Source organism: Mya arenaria, chromosome 13, assembly GCF_026914265.1.
Source record: "Mya arenaria isolate MELC-2E11 chromosome 13, ASM2691426v1".
NCBI lineage: Eukaryota > Metazoa > Mollusca > Bivalvia > Myida > Myidae > Mya > Mya arenaria.
Window position 1 is genome coordinate 16,547,820 of NC_069134.1, and position 19,491 is coordinate 16,567,310.

Sequence of the window (19,491 nt, forward strand, 5' to 3'; positions counted from 1 at the left end):
GTTGGATACGGTTGATAGGAACTGCTGGTTTGTTTTTATAAATCATTATTTATAGACATGAAAAACTACTATTTATATAAATTCATAAGATTTAAAAATAGCATGTTTCAGTAATCAATGTTAAATGTTATTGTAGATCTGCCTTAATATAATCATTTCATTGTGGCATTTGCTAAATTTACAAATTGTGATATGATTAAAATTTCACTGTCTTGTCAAACAACAATTTATACAGGCTGTTAAAACAAACATCAAGAAAACATTACACAACTAATATGAGTTCCATTCTGCGATTTCTTGGCTTCAGGCATTAGGTCAAATTGCGCACGGACATCAGGTCACTGAAAAAAGAAACTATTTAAACACAACAAGATTATAGTTTACATACAATTGAAATGCAGATTTGATATAATACAGCAATATGGTAAATTCATCACCATGAAGTTAGAAAATTCCGTGATAGAAAAACCATTAGAAAATGTGACACAATCTATATATGTCTAAGTCCAGAATTGTTAAAGATGCACCCTACAAGCATTAAACACTAATCTTTGGCAGTTTGTTCTAGCAATTAAGATCCGTTTTACTGTAATTTTGTGCTTGAATTGAAGGAATTTATACAAAAATATTTCATGTCAAAACGGTCAATCTTTGAGAATGCAGCTCTGAACAAATCAACCAGTTCATTCCCAGATGTGATGATATACATTAATATAAATCTATGTTGTACATGACATTTCTATGAAATTTTTTCAATGCATGCCAACTAATCAAAGTAAATTCAAAACATAGCTTGTATTAATTCATAAAGGCATACATATTTATGATTTTGTTTCCCCTCAAAATCGTACAAGCGAGCCAAAAACTGTCTAATGTGAAAATCTCAAACCTTTTAGATTGCCATCTTTATTCTGATGTGCATTTATTCTACTTAAAAATATCTTCAGCTCACTATGTTGTACCTTTATTAAAATAACAAACCCACATTTCATCAGAATTAAAGTTTATACGGTCGTTCAATGGTTCACGTTCGAGTTATAAATACCAATGCACGGTTCACAGACATAATAACTAACCAATAATCGAATTCTAGTAAAAAAATAAATAACAATTTCTTTATTATATCTTATAATATGCTAGCTCGTAGTCTTATCTCACTATTGCTGGGTATTCTTCCTTGTTGCTTATTGGCTCATGTAATGACACAGATGATATCGATTCTCGCGCTTTCTGCATCCCGCTGTTACGATTGGCTGAAACTTACGCATTTATTGAAAATGTAAACAAAGTATTGAAATTGTTTTATTATAATTATTATTATCGTAAATTGAAATTATTATAGTCGCATAAATATGCATAGAAAAAAGGAAAAATTGATGTTGTATGGCTAAAAGCGTTACTATAATACTAACGCTTAAAGAAAAATGGAATTTTCGGCAGATTTCCAAATAGTTGAGATCATTATTGTGAGTTATCTTAAATATGCACTATTACTCCCAAATAAGATTTAACACATTTAATACAATTGTTTAAAAATACCAAAAAGGATGAACAAATGTCGAAAACAATGGTTCTTATGAAGGATGCCGAGTTTAATTTAATAGAAATGTGCAAACACAGTATTGCTGCCTTATGAGACGATAGTAAATCGCAGTAAATCTTTTAGCATTCACCAATCATTTAATATTTTTGCATTTTCAGCTATTAAATGCATGGTTATAATATTGTTTATAGTAACTAATATTTTCCATGAATGCATTATTTATTAAGTAGTTGAGGGTGTATCACTCAAAATTTAGGTTAGTTTTACATGTATATGTATTGATTTTGAATAAGAGTGTCACTTTAATGACAGAAATGAAGACATTGATGCCAAATTTAGCTGATTCTGAGACAAAACTTAAATAAGTAAAACTTTTCAAACTTAGAGAGTGCAACTTTAAAGATAGGGCATCTTTATTTCAACTCCATTGTTAACAATTAGAGCCGTTTTAGATAAATCTAGGAATAGAAAAAAATCTGGTTTGCTGCTTCTTAAATTTTGATTTAATTGTAAAACTGTTTTTTTTTAACCACGGAGATGAACAATAAGTTTCAATTCAGAACTTTCAATAACATGCAAACTTGAAATGAATAATGATTGTTCTTGATTTTAATAAGTAATCAGTCTCTTTTCTTTAAAAACAGATGCCTCTTGTTTTGGATATGATCTCAGAGCTGATTTTATCTGCATTCTTCAAAACAGTTGTCACATTGTTTAAATACAATAATTAGTGAGATAAGGAAGCTGGCTCTTTATATATTTATTTATTTTTCATTATTTCAATTTATATATAATTCGGTCATAAAATTCCCCGCAGTCTGTCCAATTTATTGATAAGTTTTATTTTCGTATAGTTTTATGACCCACTGGCTATGTGGTTTTTCATATGATCATGTCACTAATTGACATGACGCGGGCTGTCAGTCAAACTAGCCGGCCAATACCCGACTGACCAATCAGCAATATTTCTACAAAACGCGACTCCTGATACTCTGCGAAACACGAAAAAAACGAATAAGTCAATGGTATATGTATTAATGGCGGTTATATCATATATGCTGTTAAATGTAACACCACTCACCATTGTCAAATCTTATTATTTTGTATCATAAAGATGTCGCTTTAATGTTATCAAAGACTGTTAAAACCCTAAAAAGCAATTACAATTTCTAGAAAACGTGACTCTTACTTACACATTCCTGTTTCTGTGCGTAACACGGAAAAATGTATACAAGTCAATGGTATAAATGCTGTTCATATCATATATGTTGGAACTTGTATATTTCCGTACATCCATAATATGTGGGAAATGTACACGTTTCCGTAAATCCATAGTGTACGGGAATTGTTACTTTTCCGTACACTCAACGTGTACGGGAACTCGTTTATTTCCGTACATCCATAATGTACGGGAATTGTACACGCCCGTATATTCATCGTGTACGGGAATGGTATAATCCCGTACTCTCAACGTGTACGGAAGAACATTAATTCCCGTATTTTCAACATGTACGGAGACCGTACTCTCAAGTTATACGTAGATGTAGTAGGTAGTCGTTAGTCAATCAACTCAGTATTCTCCAACTTGTACAAAGGTGATTTTTACTGACACCGTCCTGTTTTTCTACGTAACAGTAGTTTTTAAGTCAATGGTATAAATGTCGTATATCATCATATATGCTATCAAATTAAAAAACACAAAGACCTAAATTAATTACAGAAATCATTTTTTTATTACAACACGGATGTACGGGTTAGTACACGCCCGTACATCGAATCCCGTATACTCAAGATGTGCGAGTTTTATGAATATACGGGTCCGTATCTTCAACATCCCGTACACTTACCGTACACGTTGGATGTACGGGTTTCAGTACATTCCCGTATATTAAACAATTTTCCACAGTGTAAGAAATTTCGTTGTCATTAGCATAATTGTGGAAACAGGAAATGCTGGTAAATAAAAATAGGTCGTTTATGAAGAATTTAAAGATCAGTGGCCTTAGTTTAGACTCTGTGAGACATCCTTCAGAATGTGTTTGTGTGGTCACCTAACTTGACTTTTTGATTTCTTTCTGAGAGGTTACATTTGAGATGATCACATGATACATCTGTGAGACCATAATACTGAAATTTGTGAATGATGATCTCGTGCGGAAGACTCAGGGGTCAAAATTTGCAACACCCCTGGGGTACCAGGTTTTCTTTATTTCTTGAATTCCCTAAAAATAGCATTGATTTTCTATTACAAGAACCAGCCTCCTTATCAACTATGTAAACGCTTGGCAACCACTTACTTTCTTAGCAAGCAGCAACATCATTAATACCACTAACGTGTTCGTCATTTTAATCAGGTGAGCGATATAGGGTCATTTTGACCCTCTTGTTAGTGTTACAAGCAATTTGTTCACACTTCAGATTAACATATTTTGTTCGATGTCTTACCATATAAATTTATAATAATAATAATATTTATAATAGTATATTATAATATGACTCGCATTGATACTTGTCAATGTATTTTTCATTGTATAGTGAAGCCTAACACGAACCGATAGTACCACGACGATTATAAGAAAACCCATTTTTAATAAAACTATCCTATATATAACCTTGGTTTTAATCAGTTAGTGGTAGTATATACTTTGATACTCAAAGCAATAACACTGTCGGAACGGCATGAGTTGACAATCCGGCATTATATTTGCTTACCATACATAGCTTAAACATATTTTTCATCAGGTTGAATTATCAAGACTTGACTAACATAACCATACATTTCGACGTACAATTCATGCAGAATAGAATAAACAATGATTCAAATTTGTGAAAATCAATCTGCATTTGTTTTATAAGACGTATCATTGTTTTCAATCATTTGGCTCTATTCAATTATGCCAAAACAATAAGGCCATGCTCAAAACGGCGGTTTAAAATCAGAGTTTTTTTCGCGATAATATCAATAAATCTAATTTGACTAGATGACTAGTGTAGTATTCTGTTTTGCAGACGACCGGAGGAATTATCAAAGGTAAGGAGATACGTGTATTTAAGTTTACATATTTCATTATAAAATATATATCTTGAATAAATTTGGAGAATCTCGTAACTTTAAAGGGCAATTCTGTAACACATTGCTGCATTAAAAAAGTCAAGATTTATAATTTAGTAAAGTACGCATATTATGTATCTATAACTGAATATGTCCTTAAGTGTGTCAACATAGGAACGTAACTTCCTTCTCACATGTGTCACTGACTACTATTACGGTTCGTGCATGTATTATCTGAGTACATTTTTTTTTAAAGATCATTAATGTAAAGATCATTTGAATTATGCACTATCCCTATTTTAGGGTGTTCCTTGTTTTAGTAAAGGTCAGCGTTAATAATTATTATTATCCTCAATGCATTCGAGACCCGGGATGCCCTTGTGAAAACGCATTGCCACAAGATGGATGGCAGCCACCATCTCATTTAACAAAGCCTGGATACCGTTCAATATATTTTATTTATAATAATTACATGTAGATATCCAACTGCCATGTTATCAAGTGTTAGACTATCTGAAACTAGTTGTCTTTGTCTATCCTGTACTGGTTCGAGTTTTATCTTACCTGCTTTCAGCTTCCGGGTTTCTAAATGTTTTGATTTCTGAATGATTTTGATATATACAGGCTTATTCCCACTTCTTTTCTGGAGATGAACATGGTATAGGGTAATACATACATGAGAATGTATATTTACAAAACCATCCGAAGACGTGGTGTCAAGTTTAGACCTTCAAGTTTTCCTGTGTACTGGTCAATGCCTTTCTGTATTTCCTCATTTGATTCTATTGTTAATCTTGGTTTCACTTGTTCTTCACAATTAAATGTTGATATGAAAGGTCACCATCTACAATTCTTATTTGCAGTAGTCTTCGATTCCTCCGAATCCATGGGAAATTCCTTGAACATGACCTTTGCTAATCATGACCTGTCTCATGAAAGTTCAATGTCCTGTTCAATTTTACATGCCAGTATAAATATAAAATGCACATGTTTCTCATCAGAAATGGCTTAGGATGTCCCCACACCCAAGCCAGACCATGTTCAATTGAGACTAAAACTATTGTAAAAGTTCTCGTTTTACTCTTCCCGACGGAGTAAATACATGAACTGTTATTTGTTACTTGGTGCGGCGACATGCATCGATTGAACTTCTTGTCCTTTTTTACTGACATAGCTCTCTAAAAACTGCATTGCTAACCAATGCTTCGGTTTCAATTGACATCTCTTTTGTTTTAAGGTAATAGTGATTTGGGATTAAATGTTAGACCAGTGCTAGGTAAACCATTACACATCTTCATTGACATTATCTTCCGGCTCGGCTATTAAACAGATTCCATTCTGCTTGTACTGTTTATATAGGTTTGTGATACTGTGACTGTCAAAAGCCTCTTTTGCTTCTTTTCTTTATTTCATTAAGTGTTTCTTTTAAACCCAACAACTCTTTCAGAATAATGACCTTAGAGGGTGGAAATTATATCCTCACGTTATAATTTTAACAAATCCAAAATTTTAGAAATGCCCTAGGACTATTAACACTTTAATCAAGATGTCTTAGCTTTTAAAGAAACTGTTTACCCAAAGACTTTTGATTCGAGTATGCCCTTATACTCCTATACCAAATAAGAATGTTCCAGAAAATCGGCAAGAACGTTCTTTGAAATTCATTATAGATCTTGCTTAAATGGAATAAATGGAAAATTGGAAGAACTTTCTGAACAAATCTTGAACTAGATGCTAAAAATATTAAAGAGGAAAACGCAGTTTATTTTTATGAATATAGGCCACAATGCAGATGGAATTGCATTATTAAACAATGAACTACTGAAATTAAAATGCATATACATGTAACGATATACAAAATGGGCTATTTCCGCAATTTTGCTTTAAAGATATGCATGATTTATTTAATCCCTTTACACATATTGTGCATGATCAACATTTTAATATATCGTGGTAAACGATTTTAACCGCAATGACAACCGGATGTATGTTATTTTTTTTTTTACTTGGTTTATTAGTGATTACCACTTTATCGATTAACAGAATTGATTGAAACTATATTGTTACATATTTGATTTGTTACGGTGAGTATTTTATAATATTTTTTTACCGATATATCCAATAATATGTACATTTCCAGGGAGAGATGATCGAAGTTCAAAGGATTATATGGTGTCTACTTTTTACCGCTGTGTCAGAGGTAGAGCCCTCTCATTTCAGGGGTGCAATTATCACGTGGAAGCCAGGAGAAAATGAGGTAATTGTTTTTGAAAATAAATACAAGGATCCTTCAAAAAGTACTGTTATATGGTAACCACTATAGTGAATTGTCTTTGGTAAAAAACTGCATTATTTACCCTCAATTGTTGATTGATAAACATATGCACGTCTACGTGAATTTCAAGAAAAATGTTCGTTTTTTTTGCATATTGTGAAGATGCATACCATTTATAATTTTGTTACTTGTTTTCACGTTTGTTCAAGTTTCATTTTCAATCCTTGATTATAAATTGGTTTGACATTGAAAACGGTTACTAGCAAGCCATTTATTACATGGCGTATTTCTTTCTAAGATAAGTCACTCCTTTCTCAAATTGTAGGTTAAAGACTCATTGTTACTTAAATAAGCACTAAGAAACAATCGATGGAGATATTTTTAACTGGCCGGCGAAGAATACATCAAATATTGTGGGAAATCATTCATATTGAAAGGGAAATCGTTTTAAAACAAAATATAGGGTTGAATATAGATAGCATCCTCACAAAACTAAGCCTTCAGTCCTTTGATTTTATGAAAATTTTGCAGATTTCCATGTTATCTTTAAAACCGTCTTTGGCTGAGTCGGAATGTTTTGGCAATTTGTGACGTCATTTTCTTCAAATATTTTACATAGGAAATCATTTGGAATAAAAGATTAGCTATGTCGCTTTTATCTCTAATAATGTTTTCTTTATTTGTTCCTAGTTTTATTACAATGATGCTTTTTATCATGAAACTCTATGGTTTCACAGTTTTAAACCTTTTATATTTTTAGGCAGACTGTGTGTTATGCTAATAGTTTCAAAGAACGATAACATCGTATCTTTGAAAAGTTTTTGCATTAGTTACTCTGAATTGTATTCTTCCGTTTGCAGATAGAGTTGGGATCTCTAATCATTGAAGTACTTGGGTTAACATATTAGTTTATTATCATTTGTTTTATTATCAAGTTGCCTAAAGTTAGTGCATACTTTGATCACAGGGGCAGGTTGCGTTGTTTTGACACACCACGCCCCCGTCCGTTTTTTTTTTATCATTTTTTTTTATCAAATTTTAGAATGAATATGATGTGGTAACTGTAACTTGTGAAAATAGGCAAAAAAAAACTATTTTTTTTATATTTTTTATTTTATTATCTTTGTAAAGAGTGACGACTTGACCCTGAATTTCCATGTATTTGCCGACATGACCCTGTTTAAGAGGCCATAACTTGTATCAAATCTTAACCAAACTCTACATTTTTGGACTTTCCTTGTAGAGTTAGTGTCAATCTTTAAGAAAATGTACAGTTTTAACGAAAACAAATGCAATTTCAAACCCGAATTTCCTAAAACATGTTACTCGACGAACCAACTACCCGCAAATTTCACCGAAATTTTTCATACTAAAATGCATTATCCCGGTATTGCATCATAAATTCAACACGTGTGCTTAAGAGAAACAATATATCTATCACGATACAGGTGAAATGGAAGTCAAATATCGATATATGATAGATAAAGCACATTATAAATTCTATATCATATTCAGACCATCAACATGTCCGGCTCATCATAAGGTTTCACGCAGGTCAAGAAAGTAGTTCGTCTGTTGTCTCACGATAGCTTATGTTTTTTAACATTATTATGGGGCGTGTAAAAAGTATCAAAAGAAAAAATATGAAAAAGAGCATGATCCATCGAAACATGGCTCGATTATCCCTACGTATTCCTAAATGGTTAAAACACTTTTGATATATTTCATTTATCACCACTTTATATCTTATATAACATTTAATAACACATACAATGTAACTTAACCGTTTAATCAAATTTTTCAATACTGATGTGAAAAACTATCAAATCAACGGAATTTGAATGCGAATATGTAATAAAAACATTACAAACTTTGTTCTTCGTAGTACCAATAAATGTTGAAATGATAACCTTGCACATGTTATACATTTTTTCCCCTTCGATTATTTTCTTACATGCAAAATTTGTTTCAATTATATTCTTTTGAAGAATGAGGTTATCATCGATTTCCGTATATCATGGCGTATGTCTGATAACCGAGCGTTCAAGTGTGATGATGACGTCATTGCTAATGGTACAATCATTGGTGGAGGCGATATTGTGTGTGACGGCAACTGTTATGGTATAATTGGCCAACTTTTCTACAGATGTACTGATTACAGCATAAGTGAAGACTGGTCGTCTGGCAGAGGAAGAATCACAGAGACCATTAATCCATTGGATATTTTTAAACCAATCAGATTTGTGTACTACTTTTCTAACATTTTTACATTTTTATATTGACTTGTGTGTTAATGTATAAATAATTAAATATATATGTTCTAATAGATCGTTTAGAAGCACAAAATACATCGTAACTTCAAATTTCAGTAACAAGGAACTAGTTGTGTTTTACTAAAAGAGACGTGTTAGATATACTTCGGGACAAGTTTCATATTTAGATCTAAGTGTAAGCAGAGTGTAAAAACTAAAAAGGTTCATTTCTGGAAATCTATGTGTCTTAAACGCAAATAACGACTATTTCTTTCGAGAGTTTTTTTTACAATAATTTAAAAGGATCGATCATTCGGAAGCAAAAGATCTTATAGTAAGAAACTATGCTGCACGGTTTAATTGAGATTGTTCATTGGTCTACCACCGGCTTAAGCAGAACTCGAATATGCGATTCAGTCTTAATCTACTTACGGCATAAATTATTATGTTCCTACTATTAAATGGATGTATGAGAAGGTGTTGAAATATTAACTTCTATTATACATTTATCAGCTAAACATGTACAATGTCTTCGAAACTTGGACTTTCCTACCTTTTTAAAGAACTAAAACCTCTCCCATGTTAATCATTCTTTCTACCCTTCATATTATAATCCAAAGGGTTACCTTACCTCATCAAATGTCGATATTTTATGTGGCCCGTGTGATGTTAACTATTGACTGTGCTGCATGTTTAGCTGTTTTACACAATGGTCGTTTCTAGCTTTACTGGGAACGCTTGGATTTCTACCCTGAACAATGGTGGGGGTGATTGGAATTTAAGAGTCACAGCTTTCCTGATTGCGAGGAACGATACAAACACCATCAATTCCTCGCCGACAGCCGAAATAGCCCCTATAGTGAGGCTGCAGTCTGGATGTAATCACACCATTACTGTTCCAGGTACTGACTTAATTCGTTGCGGTATATACTTATCGACAGAGAATCTAGTAAAACATAGCAAGGTAAACAGAAATGGACCCAATGTATGAAAAACACACTCACAACCTTATATTGATACACATCGGACTGCTACGTTCATGGCCGGATGGTTTGTCAGCATATTCCTGTCATGAACCTTTACGAAGTGTATATATGTCCAGTAGTGGCAACATAGCTACACTCTAGAACACAAATGCATATATGTTCATATACATTCAATAACCTCTAATATCTGTTAAACCCGTTAAGAATTAATTAAGTTAAATAAAAGCTCTTTGCACTTTCCTTTCATAATCGTGAACATTCCTTGTCGTAGTTGGAGATATAGACGGCGACATTGTACGATGTAGATGGGCAGACACTCCAGAGGAATGCGGTGGAGTTTGCAACGGTCTACCAAATGCGGAATTAGATAACGTATGATCAAAACTCTACATATAAAATGTAAAATATCATGTACCAGTTGAAAGACTTCAATGATCCTGAATGTTATTTTTCGATAACGATGATATTTAAGTACATGCACTAATTTATTTCCAGGTAACATGCTCGATAACTTACAGTACAATTTATGAGACGGGCTGGTATGCTGTTGCAATACAAGTTGAGGACTTTGCAACCTTCTCTTCGGTGAATGCGCTCAGCAGTATTCCCGTACAATTCCTGGTTTTTGTCTACACAGCAAACGAAAACGAAACATGTGGGCAGTATATGGTGTTCATAAATCCAACACCACCGGACGATGCGTGTATAGGTATTCCAAAGGGACATGTGTACAGCTCCGCTATTGCAGTCAAAATGGCACATTCGGACAGAAGGTTTTTATTTCTAACTTCTCCGTCTGCCTTTTAAGGAATCCGACCAACAACTATGTATTGTTGGATGCCTGGTGACCCTACAGTATCATTTGGAAGGGTTATTTTTGTTGAAAAACATGGTCAAAATTAACAGCAACAATATCATTATAAAGCAAATGTTTTAGCCTTCAAAGATTGCAAACAGTTTTATTGATTTAATGCGCTGTTTTGGCATTGTATCTATGTTTTATCATTTCAATTCAAACTATAATAAGAGCACGTATGGCAAATAATTGTGATGGGCTTTATCCTACGTTTTGTTACAACCGTGTTATTTGTAATCAAGTACCGGTATAACATGAAACGAACGTTTTTTTATTGATCGAATGGTGAAAGGAGGGTGTCATCTTTTTAAGCTTAAATATCTTATTTGCTTATTTGTTATGCTTCAGCATAAGTGAAATTAAAACAACGTCTCCACTTGGAATGACAAAATCACGTTTGTACCAGATTTCGCCTTCCGAATGGGCTGTAAATATCACATATTCACCAACCAATGAGAGTGGCGTTTCAAATGTCTTCTGTTTTAACGCGAAAGAATCATCAGGGTATGTAGGTCGGATTTACTTTGGATTTTGTAGATTATATCAATTATTAAGGTGTTCGTGCGTGTTTCAACATGATATGTTTGCGTATGGTTATCTCTAATCTCAACGTGTATTTACTCAAATTCCATTATGATAGAAGGAGTAATGGTAACCCAAACTTGGTATTTGTTGAGGGTTACATTCCTTTTATATTCCAACATTGCTAATATAACTAAGTACATTAGATTTCAACTTTCCACTGGACATTTCATTGAAATAGTTTACATAGAACAACTTGCACATAGTAAAACAAATAATGCGCTTTAATATTTATGCTACAGGTTGGAGGGCCCCAAAAGATGTGTCACTCTTTTGACTGGAGGTAAAAAGCCGAATTGAATTAAAAATGTTTTCTGTGTATATATCTTACTCAAAGCGCGGTGAGTTTTGTAAAACAGACATTAGTTTAAGCAAGCATGGGCTTGTATCAAAGTGTAGACTATATATATGTGAAACGTTAATTCTTATACAATCGATTACATGTTTTGTATTTATCTTAAGAAACTTGATACTCAGTTGAACTAAATAATTATGAAATGTTTAAAATTTCCAGGTTGGTAACATAACGGCATTAATGACATTCTTTAAATTAAAATATAAGACACAGAAACAGAAATATGTTAACGAAATACTCACATGACTGCGACTGTTGTACCACGCTTGTAGTTTTCCTTGGTACTTGCTTACACAGATTGTAAATATTTGGAAATGTTTTAGTCACCCCTCCTGCAATTGTTGAAGGATCACAATCACCTACAAGCGCGGTTAACCCAGATCAGAGAACATGGTCGCTTGTTTTGAATTCTACGGAGGTAGGATATTTTTCAGAATCATATTATTTGCAATGTTACTTGTTTTATTACTCAGTGTATTTATTTGAAGTCAATTTTGAATAATATATAACATTTTGCAATATGTACTATGTTTATTAAATGTTAGATGTCGGTTCATTATACCACACATGTGAAAAAACGACTATATGAAATAATGGTAAATCGCCTCCAAATCCAACATTATGTGGGATTGGAAAACGAATAGTTCAAAGTATTTGCTGACTGCAGTCGACTATTACTCGTTCCATTTCTAATCTGTTCAGTGTTTGTCTTATTTAGTTTACCCGCGGCACTCGTCAATCGTTCATCAATTTGTTTAGTGACAACAATACCCTCATGGAAAGTATTCCTGCCTCCAATAGAGAGAGGGTTTTCCTCGACCAGAATAACAGAACTCTCACGTTCTTCACCACAACTAGTTTAATGGAAAAACAAACCTACTACTTCACCTTTGATTTTGGTGTGTAGATATCTTTTCAAAACACACTTGATTGTATAAAGTTTTATACACATGTCGTGCATGATTTTTCAAAACCACCACGAAATACAAGTCTTTTTATGTTTATAAAATTCTTCTTTTTATTGTACTAGGTATTGTAAAAGGAGTGACTCACTGTGGGGCAGAATCCCCAGCCATTGACAATCATTCCTTCTGGAGAATAACAATACGTAAGTAAAGAAGTGAAAGGTTTGTGGTGACGTTGGCATTATTATTTTATAAATTAATTACTTGAAATATTATCACAGGACCACACTTTACAATACAACGTTATGTTATTACTACAAACACCACCAGATCCATCTATAAGGCCTTTAGTTCGTGGTGTGCTCAGATGAGCTATAAGGATCGTTATCTGTCCGGCGTCCGTCGTCTGTCCACAATTGCCTCGTAAACTAACAAGGGGATACAATAATGACCCTCTTTTTTCAACACTTGCAAAGAAAAAAATCACTGGCGAGGTTGAAACAGCGTCGCATAAAAACAAGGTCTTCTAGGGCAAGCTTACAAAAATATTATGAACACTCTAGTTTATGATTTTGACCCAATCTTATGCCATTTGTTCAGAATGATTAACTGAATAGCATCCCGGAGCAGTATGATACTGTACCATTTTTTTTAAAACCCAATCTGCAATCTTTTCTAATTATTATTTTGATGCATTCGAAAATGTGGTCAAAAACTATTTTCACTCTTTTAAAAACGTTGTGAACATTCCAGTAGCTATAATTTTGCTAAATCTTCACGATATAAATGTTTCTTTTGATGAAATTCAAAATACTTAACACTGGGCTGTTGGAGCAATGTGGATTCTAACAATTTGAAGGGCCATTATCAAGTCATGCATGGACGGATTTGGCTATTTATCAAAAGGCGTGGTATTATCAATATTAAACAACTAAAGTAGTTTGGTGAAGGTCGAAAATGAAATTGGGTCTATGTTGTGTTCACAAGCCGTATAATAGCAATTTTGACAATTCCATTCAGCGGATGTGGCTTCTTTTCAAAAGAAACCGTCGTAAATTCATTATCTAACTACTGAATAAGTTTAGCAAACACAAGGTTATAAATCGAGTACTCACTAAAAGTCAATCGACCGTCTTTAACAAAGGCGAGAAAAAAACTTACTGCACTTTATGAATACAGTTTATCTCTCTTAGACTGTAAGTTTACCTCTTTCTCAGAGGCAAGGGAGTGTTAAGCAAAAGATCCAACTGCACTGAGTACAGGTTATCTGTCTTAGACTGTAATTTTTCATTTGGGTAAATCAGAAATTTTGATAATGTAAAGGGTCATAATCCAGTCATGCATGCGGAAATTACTGGTTTAAGAATGAAACTAAGCTCTCATGGATATCAAACTACTGAATAAGTTTTAGTTAGATACAATTAAACTGAAGACTTTATCGCGTTCACAAGCAATTGTTCACATACTTACGCACGGTCGACGGACACCGCGCTATTGCATAAGCTTTGCTGGCCTATCTAACTTTTGTGTACTATAAAGGCTTTATTCGGTCCAATCTACTTTGACCCTGATAAGAATGTTCCTTTTGATAAAATCTCTGATGAGTTTGAGGCTTTGATATGTACGGTAAAAAAAATAAGGTAACTATTGCAAATCTTTCGAAAAACTTGTAAACAATCTAGAAGGTATGTATTTGCCCCAATCTACATGAAACTGAGTCAGATTGTTCATTTTGAATCAATATCAAAGGTGTTTGAAACTTGATTATGTGGTGCGAAAAAGGTCACTCTTGGAAATATTTTATGAACCTTTTGAACACTTGGACGAGTTTAAACTGGGTAATGCGGGTTAAATACGTCAGGCTATGTTGCGTCCCAATCTGCATATACTTTGGTCAATTTCGTTGCCTTGGCAGAATCTCGGATTGGATCAAAACTGCATCAGTATATAACACGAAAACGTATGAACGCTCTTTTGGCTATATTTACTACTCAATCTTCATTATCAATAAATGGACGGCTTGCAATGGTGAATTTTCGGTTAATTTCGAAATTGAGTAAAGTCGGGTCAAAACCCAGGCCACTAAGAATCATCTTTTCATAGTATTGTTAACATTTTTGGCCAGTCTGAGTGAGATTTCATAAATTTGTAAACTGGGTAATGTTGGCTTAAAAACTTCATTGAAAAACACTTCGAACATTCTTGATGTTAGTTTTAGCGAAACGGTTATGATGTTTTTCTTGATTACAGTTTGTTTTAGCTCAAAACTGATTCATTTAGGGTCAGTACCTAGGTCACCAGAAAACATTTTTGGAAATGTTTTAAAAGCTAATCATAACTTTTATCCGATGTTCATAAGTCTTTGGCAAACCTTTTGTCTTGATAAAAATATGGCATCATTTTTTCTTATTTTAAATGAAGTTAAAATAACTGTAACCAATCGTTGAAATTGTTCATGTAAAGACACAAACAGACAAGAACTTTCAAAACTTGGTTATGCTTATTGAGAGCACTTTTTTAATTGCAGGTGATATCACGCCTCCGAGGATAATATTGAATTCACCATCTGTATCAAACTCGACTGGATATGTACTGTGGAATATAAACGAAGAAGTTTTGTCTGTGATCTGCAAACTAACACGACCAAATGTGTCAATAGAAACAGTGTTCCCATGTCAAAGTCCATGGGAAGAACATATGCTTGACGAGGGTGTGTATATTTTCTCCATGACTGCAACAGATTTAGAGGGTAACTCTGCAACAGAGAAACATGCTTGGACTGTCGGTATGTATATTACCACTAACAAGATATACTTATTAAGTTCATGTTATGTTTTAATTTCAATGCAGACATGTTTATAAAACAAACGTCCATTGTTAATTTAAAAAAGGTACGCGTTTTTCTTCTAAATGTAAATTATTTTTCATACGAACTTTTTGATGTTTTGCAACTAAATTTAATTTACTAAATACTGTGAACCTATATTACATTATATACCTTTGGGAAAGGTTTTAATTTTTTTGGTAATAGAAATCTACGTGTATTTACGTGACCTTTTAATATTACACGAGAGTAGACGGCAATACGAGATTTGTGTGCTTACTAAAATAGTTTCTACTGGTTATATTAGATACAACACCACCGGTTTTAACCATGCAGAGGACTCCACCAACGATCAGTAATTCGACTAGGGCAAATTTTCAGTGGACCTGCACGTATCCCTGCACCGTTGCCTGCAATGTTATGACAGATAATCAGACGTATCAGGTGAACTGCAATATTCAAGGAGTAGTTTGGAGGTTACCGTCCATGGATTCAAATGTCACTTACATTCTCGACATATCTGCAATGGACACTGTTGGCAATGAGATTCGAGTACAATACAGCTGGATAACAGGTTAAAATTGAGCAATAATAGGAAAATTTTATCAAAACTGGAGACTTTGTCTACATGTTTTCATTAGCCTTAACTGCATATAGTAAGTTGATCAATTTCAAGGTGGGCATATGGATTAAAATATTTTGGATTTTTGTGAAAGAAAGTGTTTAAACAGTAGTAAACTATATTTCATATTATTCACACCAACGCACGTACGTACGTATATAATTGCTACTTTCCAGATTTCGGGAAACCAAATATCACTTTTTGTGATAAAGGTCAGTCATTTACAATTGAATGTAATAGTGACACAAAACCAGAATCAACATGCAATGCGACAGCTTCGGACAACATGGACCCTTTGCATTAGTTGCATGCAGGAGCGAGAAAATCTTTCTTTTCTATCGAAACACATTTCTGTTTTCAGAGAGAAGCTCTAAAAGATTAGCTGATGTGTTACACAACGGTGACATGGACAAACAACATAATTATACAGTATCAAGGGCAGTCAACATTCCAGAATTTATAACCGGAGATTATTTCATCCTTGTTGAAACGGACGTATTCGACAAAGTGTACGAATTTTTAGAATAGGACAATAATATTAGTCCATCGCAGGTACACCTAAAAATGTATGCCTATATTATAGGAGTATGCCTATATTATAGGAAATCTTCCTACATTTTAAACGAACTGAGCTTATATCAGAAGACTCAATACATTTAAAGTGACACTCTTATTAAAATTATTTTTATACTCATGAAAACCCCCCATAAATTTTGAGTGATAAATCTTCAACTGATAAATGTGTTGTTTGTTTTGTTAAGCAGAATTCGCTATATATCGCTTTAACACCACCTCCCGATCTCAAAATTACTTCGATTTTAACACCACCTGTTTGGACGACCGATGATACCGTCACTTTATCGTGGACAGTTAAAAACATTGGAAGCGAAACACCCCGTTCACAGATATATTGGACTGATCTGTTGGTAAGTTGGTTCATATTCACCTACACTGTTGTAGAGATAAGCACTAATAAACGTGTTATTCTTCGAACCATAGTAGAAGTATATCAAAAACATGACTAAATTACGATTCTCTTACCTGTTCAATGACACCGAAAACATGCATCTTCTTCTGCCGCGTGCCGGCCTTATCATACATGATGCGAATGGAAACATCGCTTCGCTTGGCCACTTGTTGGAATTTACTTTAATCAGAGGTAGTCAATGCGATTAATAAGATTATACAACAATTTGTTATTACTTATTGACAAAATATAAATTCATTAAAAGGGCGATTGCATTGTTAAATAACAACCAGCATCGTGTTTATCATGGTTTTGTCATCTTTCATTAATTGAACTCTAATTAAAAGTTTTGAATTACTATATTTTATAATACAGGTATTGACATCCGGAAGTAATGAAATAATTGCGAGTCTGTTGAGGTTCCATTTCGGTGGTTTGTCAGTGGACGAAACGTATACTTCAACCGTAACGTTTTACGTTGTACCAGCGCTTCCAACTGACAAGTATACACTGCACGTTACAACGGATATCAGAAACGAACTTTTCGAATATTCAAACGAAGCAAACAATGAAATCACACAACAAGTAACAGTACAACAGGCACTACCTGAATTAAGTGTGGAGGACTTCAATGTGACCATTATTTATGAAGCAAATAGGACACTATTAAATACTGACTGGTCTGTTCACAACGTTGGTACCGGAAAAACACTTTCAATTCAATGGTTTTATCTTTTGGTTAAAACTCCAAATCAAAACTATTTTACCGTACTACGAACATATCGCAACAAAATTGGTCATTTACCAAACGAGACGTATCATATTAGTGAAACCATTCATCTTCCGTTCACAGTATATGGAGACGTCGTGTTTAGGCTTACCACAGACCTGGACCCTTTATCTTCTGGGGATGGCTATCTCTTAGACGACGTTAAAACACATTCAACAATATACTTGCAATTAAGGGCAGCTGACCTAACAATCACGGCAGTTATGTTAAGCAAGTACATTCAAGCCGGGAAAGGAGTTTCCATTACCTATACTGTTCAAAATGTCGGAAGTTTTGACATTAGCAGTACGAAATGGACGGACCGAATATATATATCCGACACCATTGGAAACCTTCAAGCCATACTGAACTTGAACACAAGACTTGCTGTTCAGACCGATTTAAAGAAACAAAAAACATACACTAAAACAATTGGTTTTAGCCTACCTAATGAAATGTCGGGACAGTAATATTTAACCATTATAGTTAATGAAAATGGCATGATTTTTGAGGGCGCACATACCGAAAATAACATTGCAAAGAGGGAACTTTATGTTGAAGCAGCGCTGTCTGCAGATTTATATGTTAAGAAAATAGAAGCAAATGCAATTTCTCTTAAACTTGGAGAAAACATTGTATCTGTTGAATGGGAAGTGCAGAATATTGGGAACTCAATGGATACGCAACATGAATGGCAGGATGCCGTATTCTACAAATCCATTGACTCCGATTTCAATCTTTTAAATACTTTTAAAATAAAGCTTGCCCTTGAATCACAAGATTTCTATAAAAAAAGGAAAATGTTGTTCTACCATCGAAAGCCAGAGGTAATATTTTCATATGTGTACAAACCGTGTTTTCTGGAGAACTGTATGAAGCTAACTCAACAGCTAATAATGCCTTATGTAGCATTTCACCTATAAGGATACAGATGGCCTCTCCCCCAATATTGTCTGCGAACATAGGGGAAATCACTTCTTTGGGTGTTAATGGAACGTTTGAAATTGGCTCCATTGTCAATTTTACATACAGTGTTGAAAATACGGGCGATTCCAAGACTTCGATGACGTCATGGATTGATTCAGTTTATGTTGTAAACGTTAATGTCGAAAGCGTATCCGAACTCAAAAGGATAGGGTGGCATGTCAAAGACATTGTTCATATTGGTGCTCTCGGTACGGGGCAGAAATACACGGCTACATCAGCATTTCAAATTCCAACGATATTCCCGGGAATACTTAGAATATACATTGTATCTTATAATATAGCAAACGATGGAATAGATGAAGGCAATACGGATGGAACAACTGGCCTTGCTAAGTCACCCATTCTTGAACTTTCCTATGTACTTCCAAACCTTCAGATTGTAAGCAATACCAAATTGCCTAGTTTGCACGGTGGTCAGCCCGTTATAGTTGAATACCAAATTGTGAACACTGGCAATACTTCTGTTTGGGGGAAATGGTTTGATAGTGTTTATTTAAGTGAAGATATTGTTTTGGA

At 33.9% G+C, this 19,491-nt stretch overlaps 1 protein-coding gene across 2 annotated transcripts; it reads left to right on the forward strand.

The window, feature by feature from the left end:
* Positions 1 to 6,739: 6,739 nt before the first annotated feature.
* Positions 6,740 to 17,775, forward strand: LOC128212825 (uncharacterized). 2 transcript variants are annotated; one of them, XM_052918166.1, is made up of 16 exons: positions 6,740 to 6,852; positions 8,859 to 9,115; positions 9,846 to 10,024; positions 10,380 to 10,480; positions 10,604 to 10,881; positions 11,313 to 11,468; positions 11,789 to 11,829; positions 12,225 to 12,319; positions 12,620 to 12,800; positions 12,932 to 13,009; positions 15,334 to 15,591; positions 15,938 to 16,204; positions 16,429 to 16,464; positions 16,614 to 16,804; positions 17,017 to 17,178; positions 17,595 to 17,775. In XM_052918166.1, the coding sequence occupies exons 1-14, from the start codon at positions 6,742 to 6,744 to the stop codon at positions 16,778 to 16,780; spliced, it is 2,205 nt and encodes a 734-aa protein (XP_052774126.1). In that variant the 5' UTR covers positions 6,740 to 6,741; the 3' UTR covers positions 16,781 to 16,804; positions 17,017 to 17,178; positions 17,595 to 17,775. The 2 variants fall into 2 exon arrangements, with proteins under 2 accessions (XP_052774126.1, XP_052774127.1); XM_052918167.1 differs by lacking the exon at positions 16,429 to 16,464.
* The last annotated feature ends 1,716 nt before the right edge of the window (positions 17,776 to 19,491 follow it).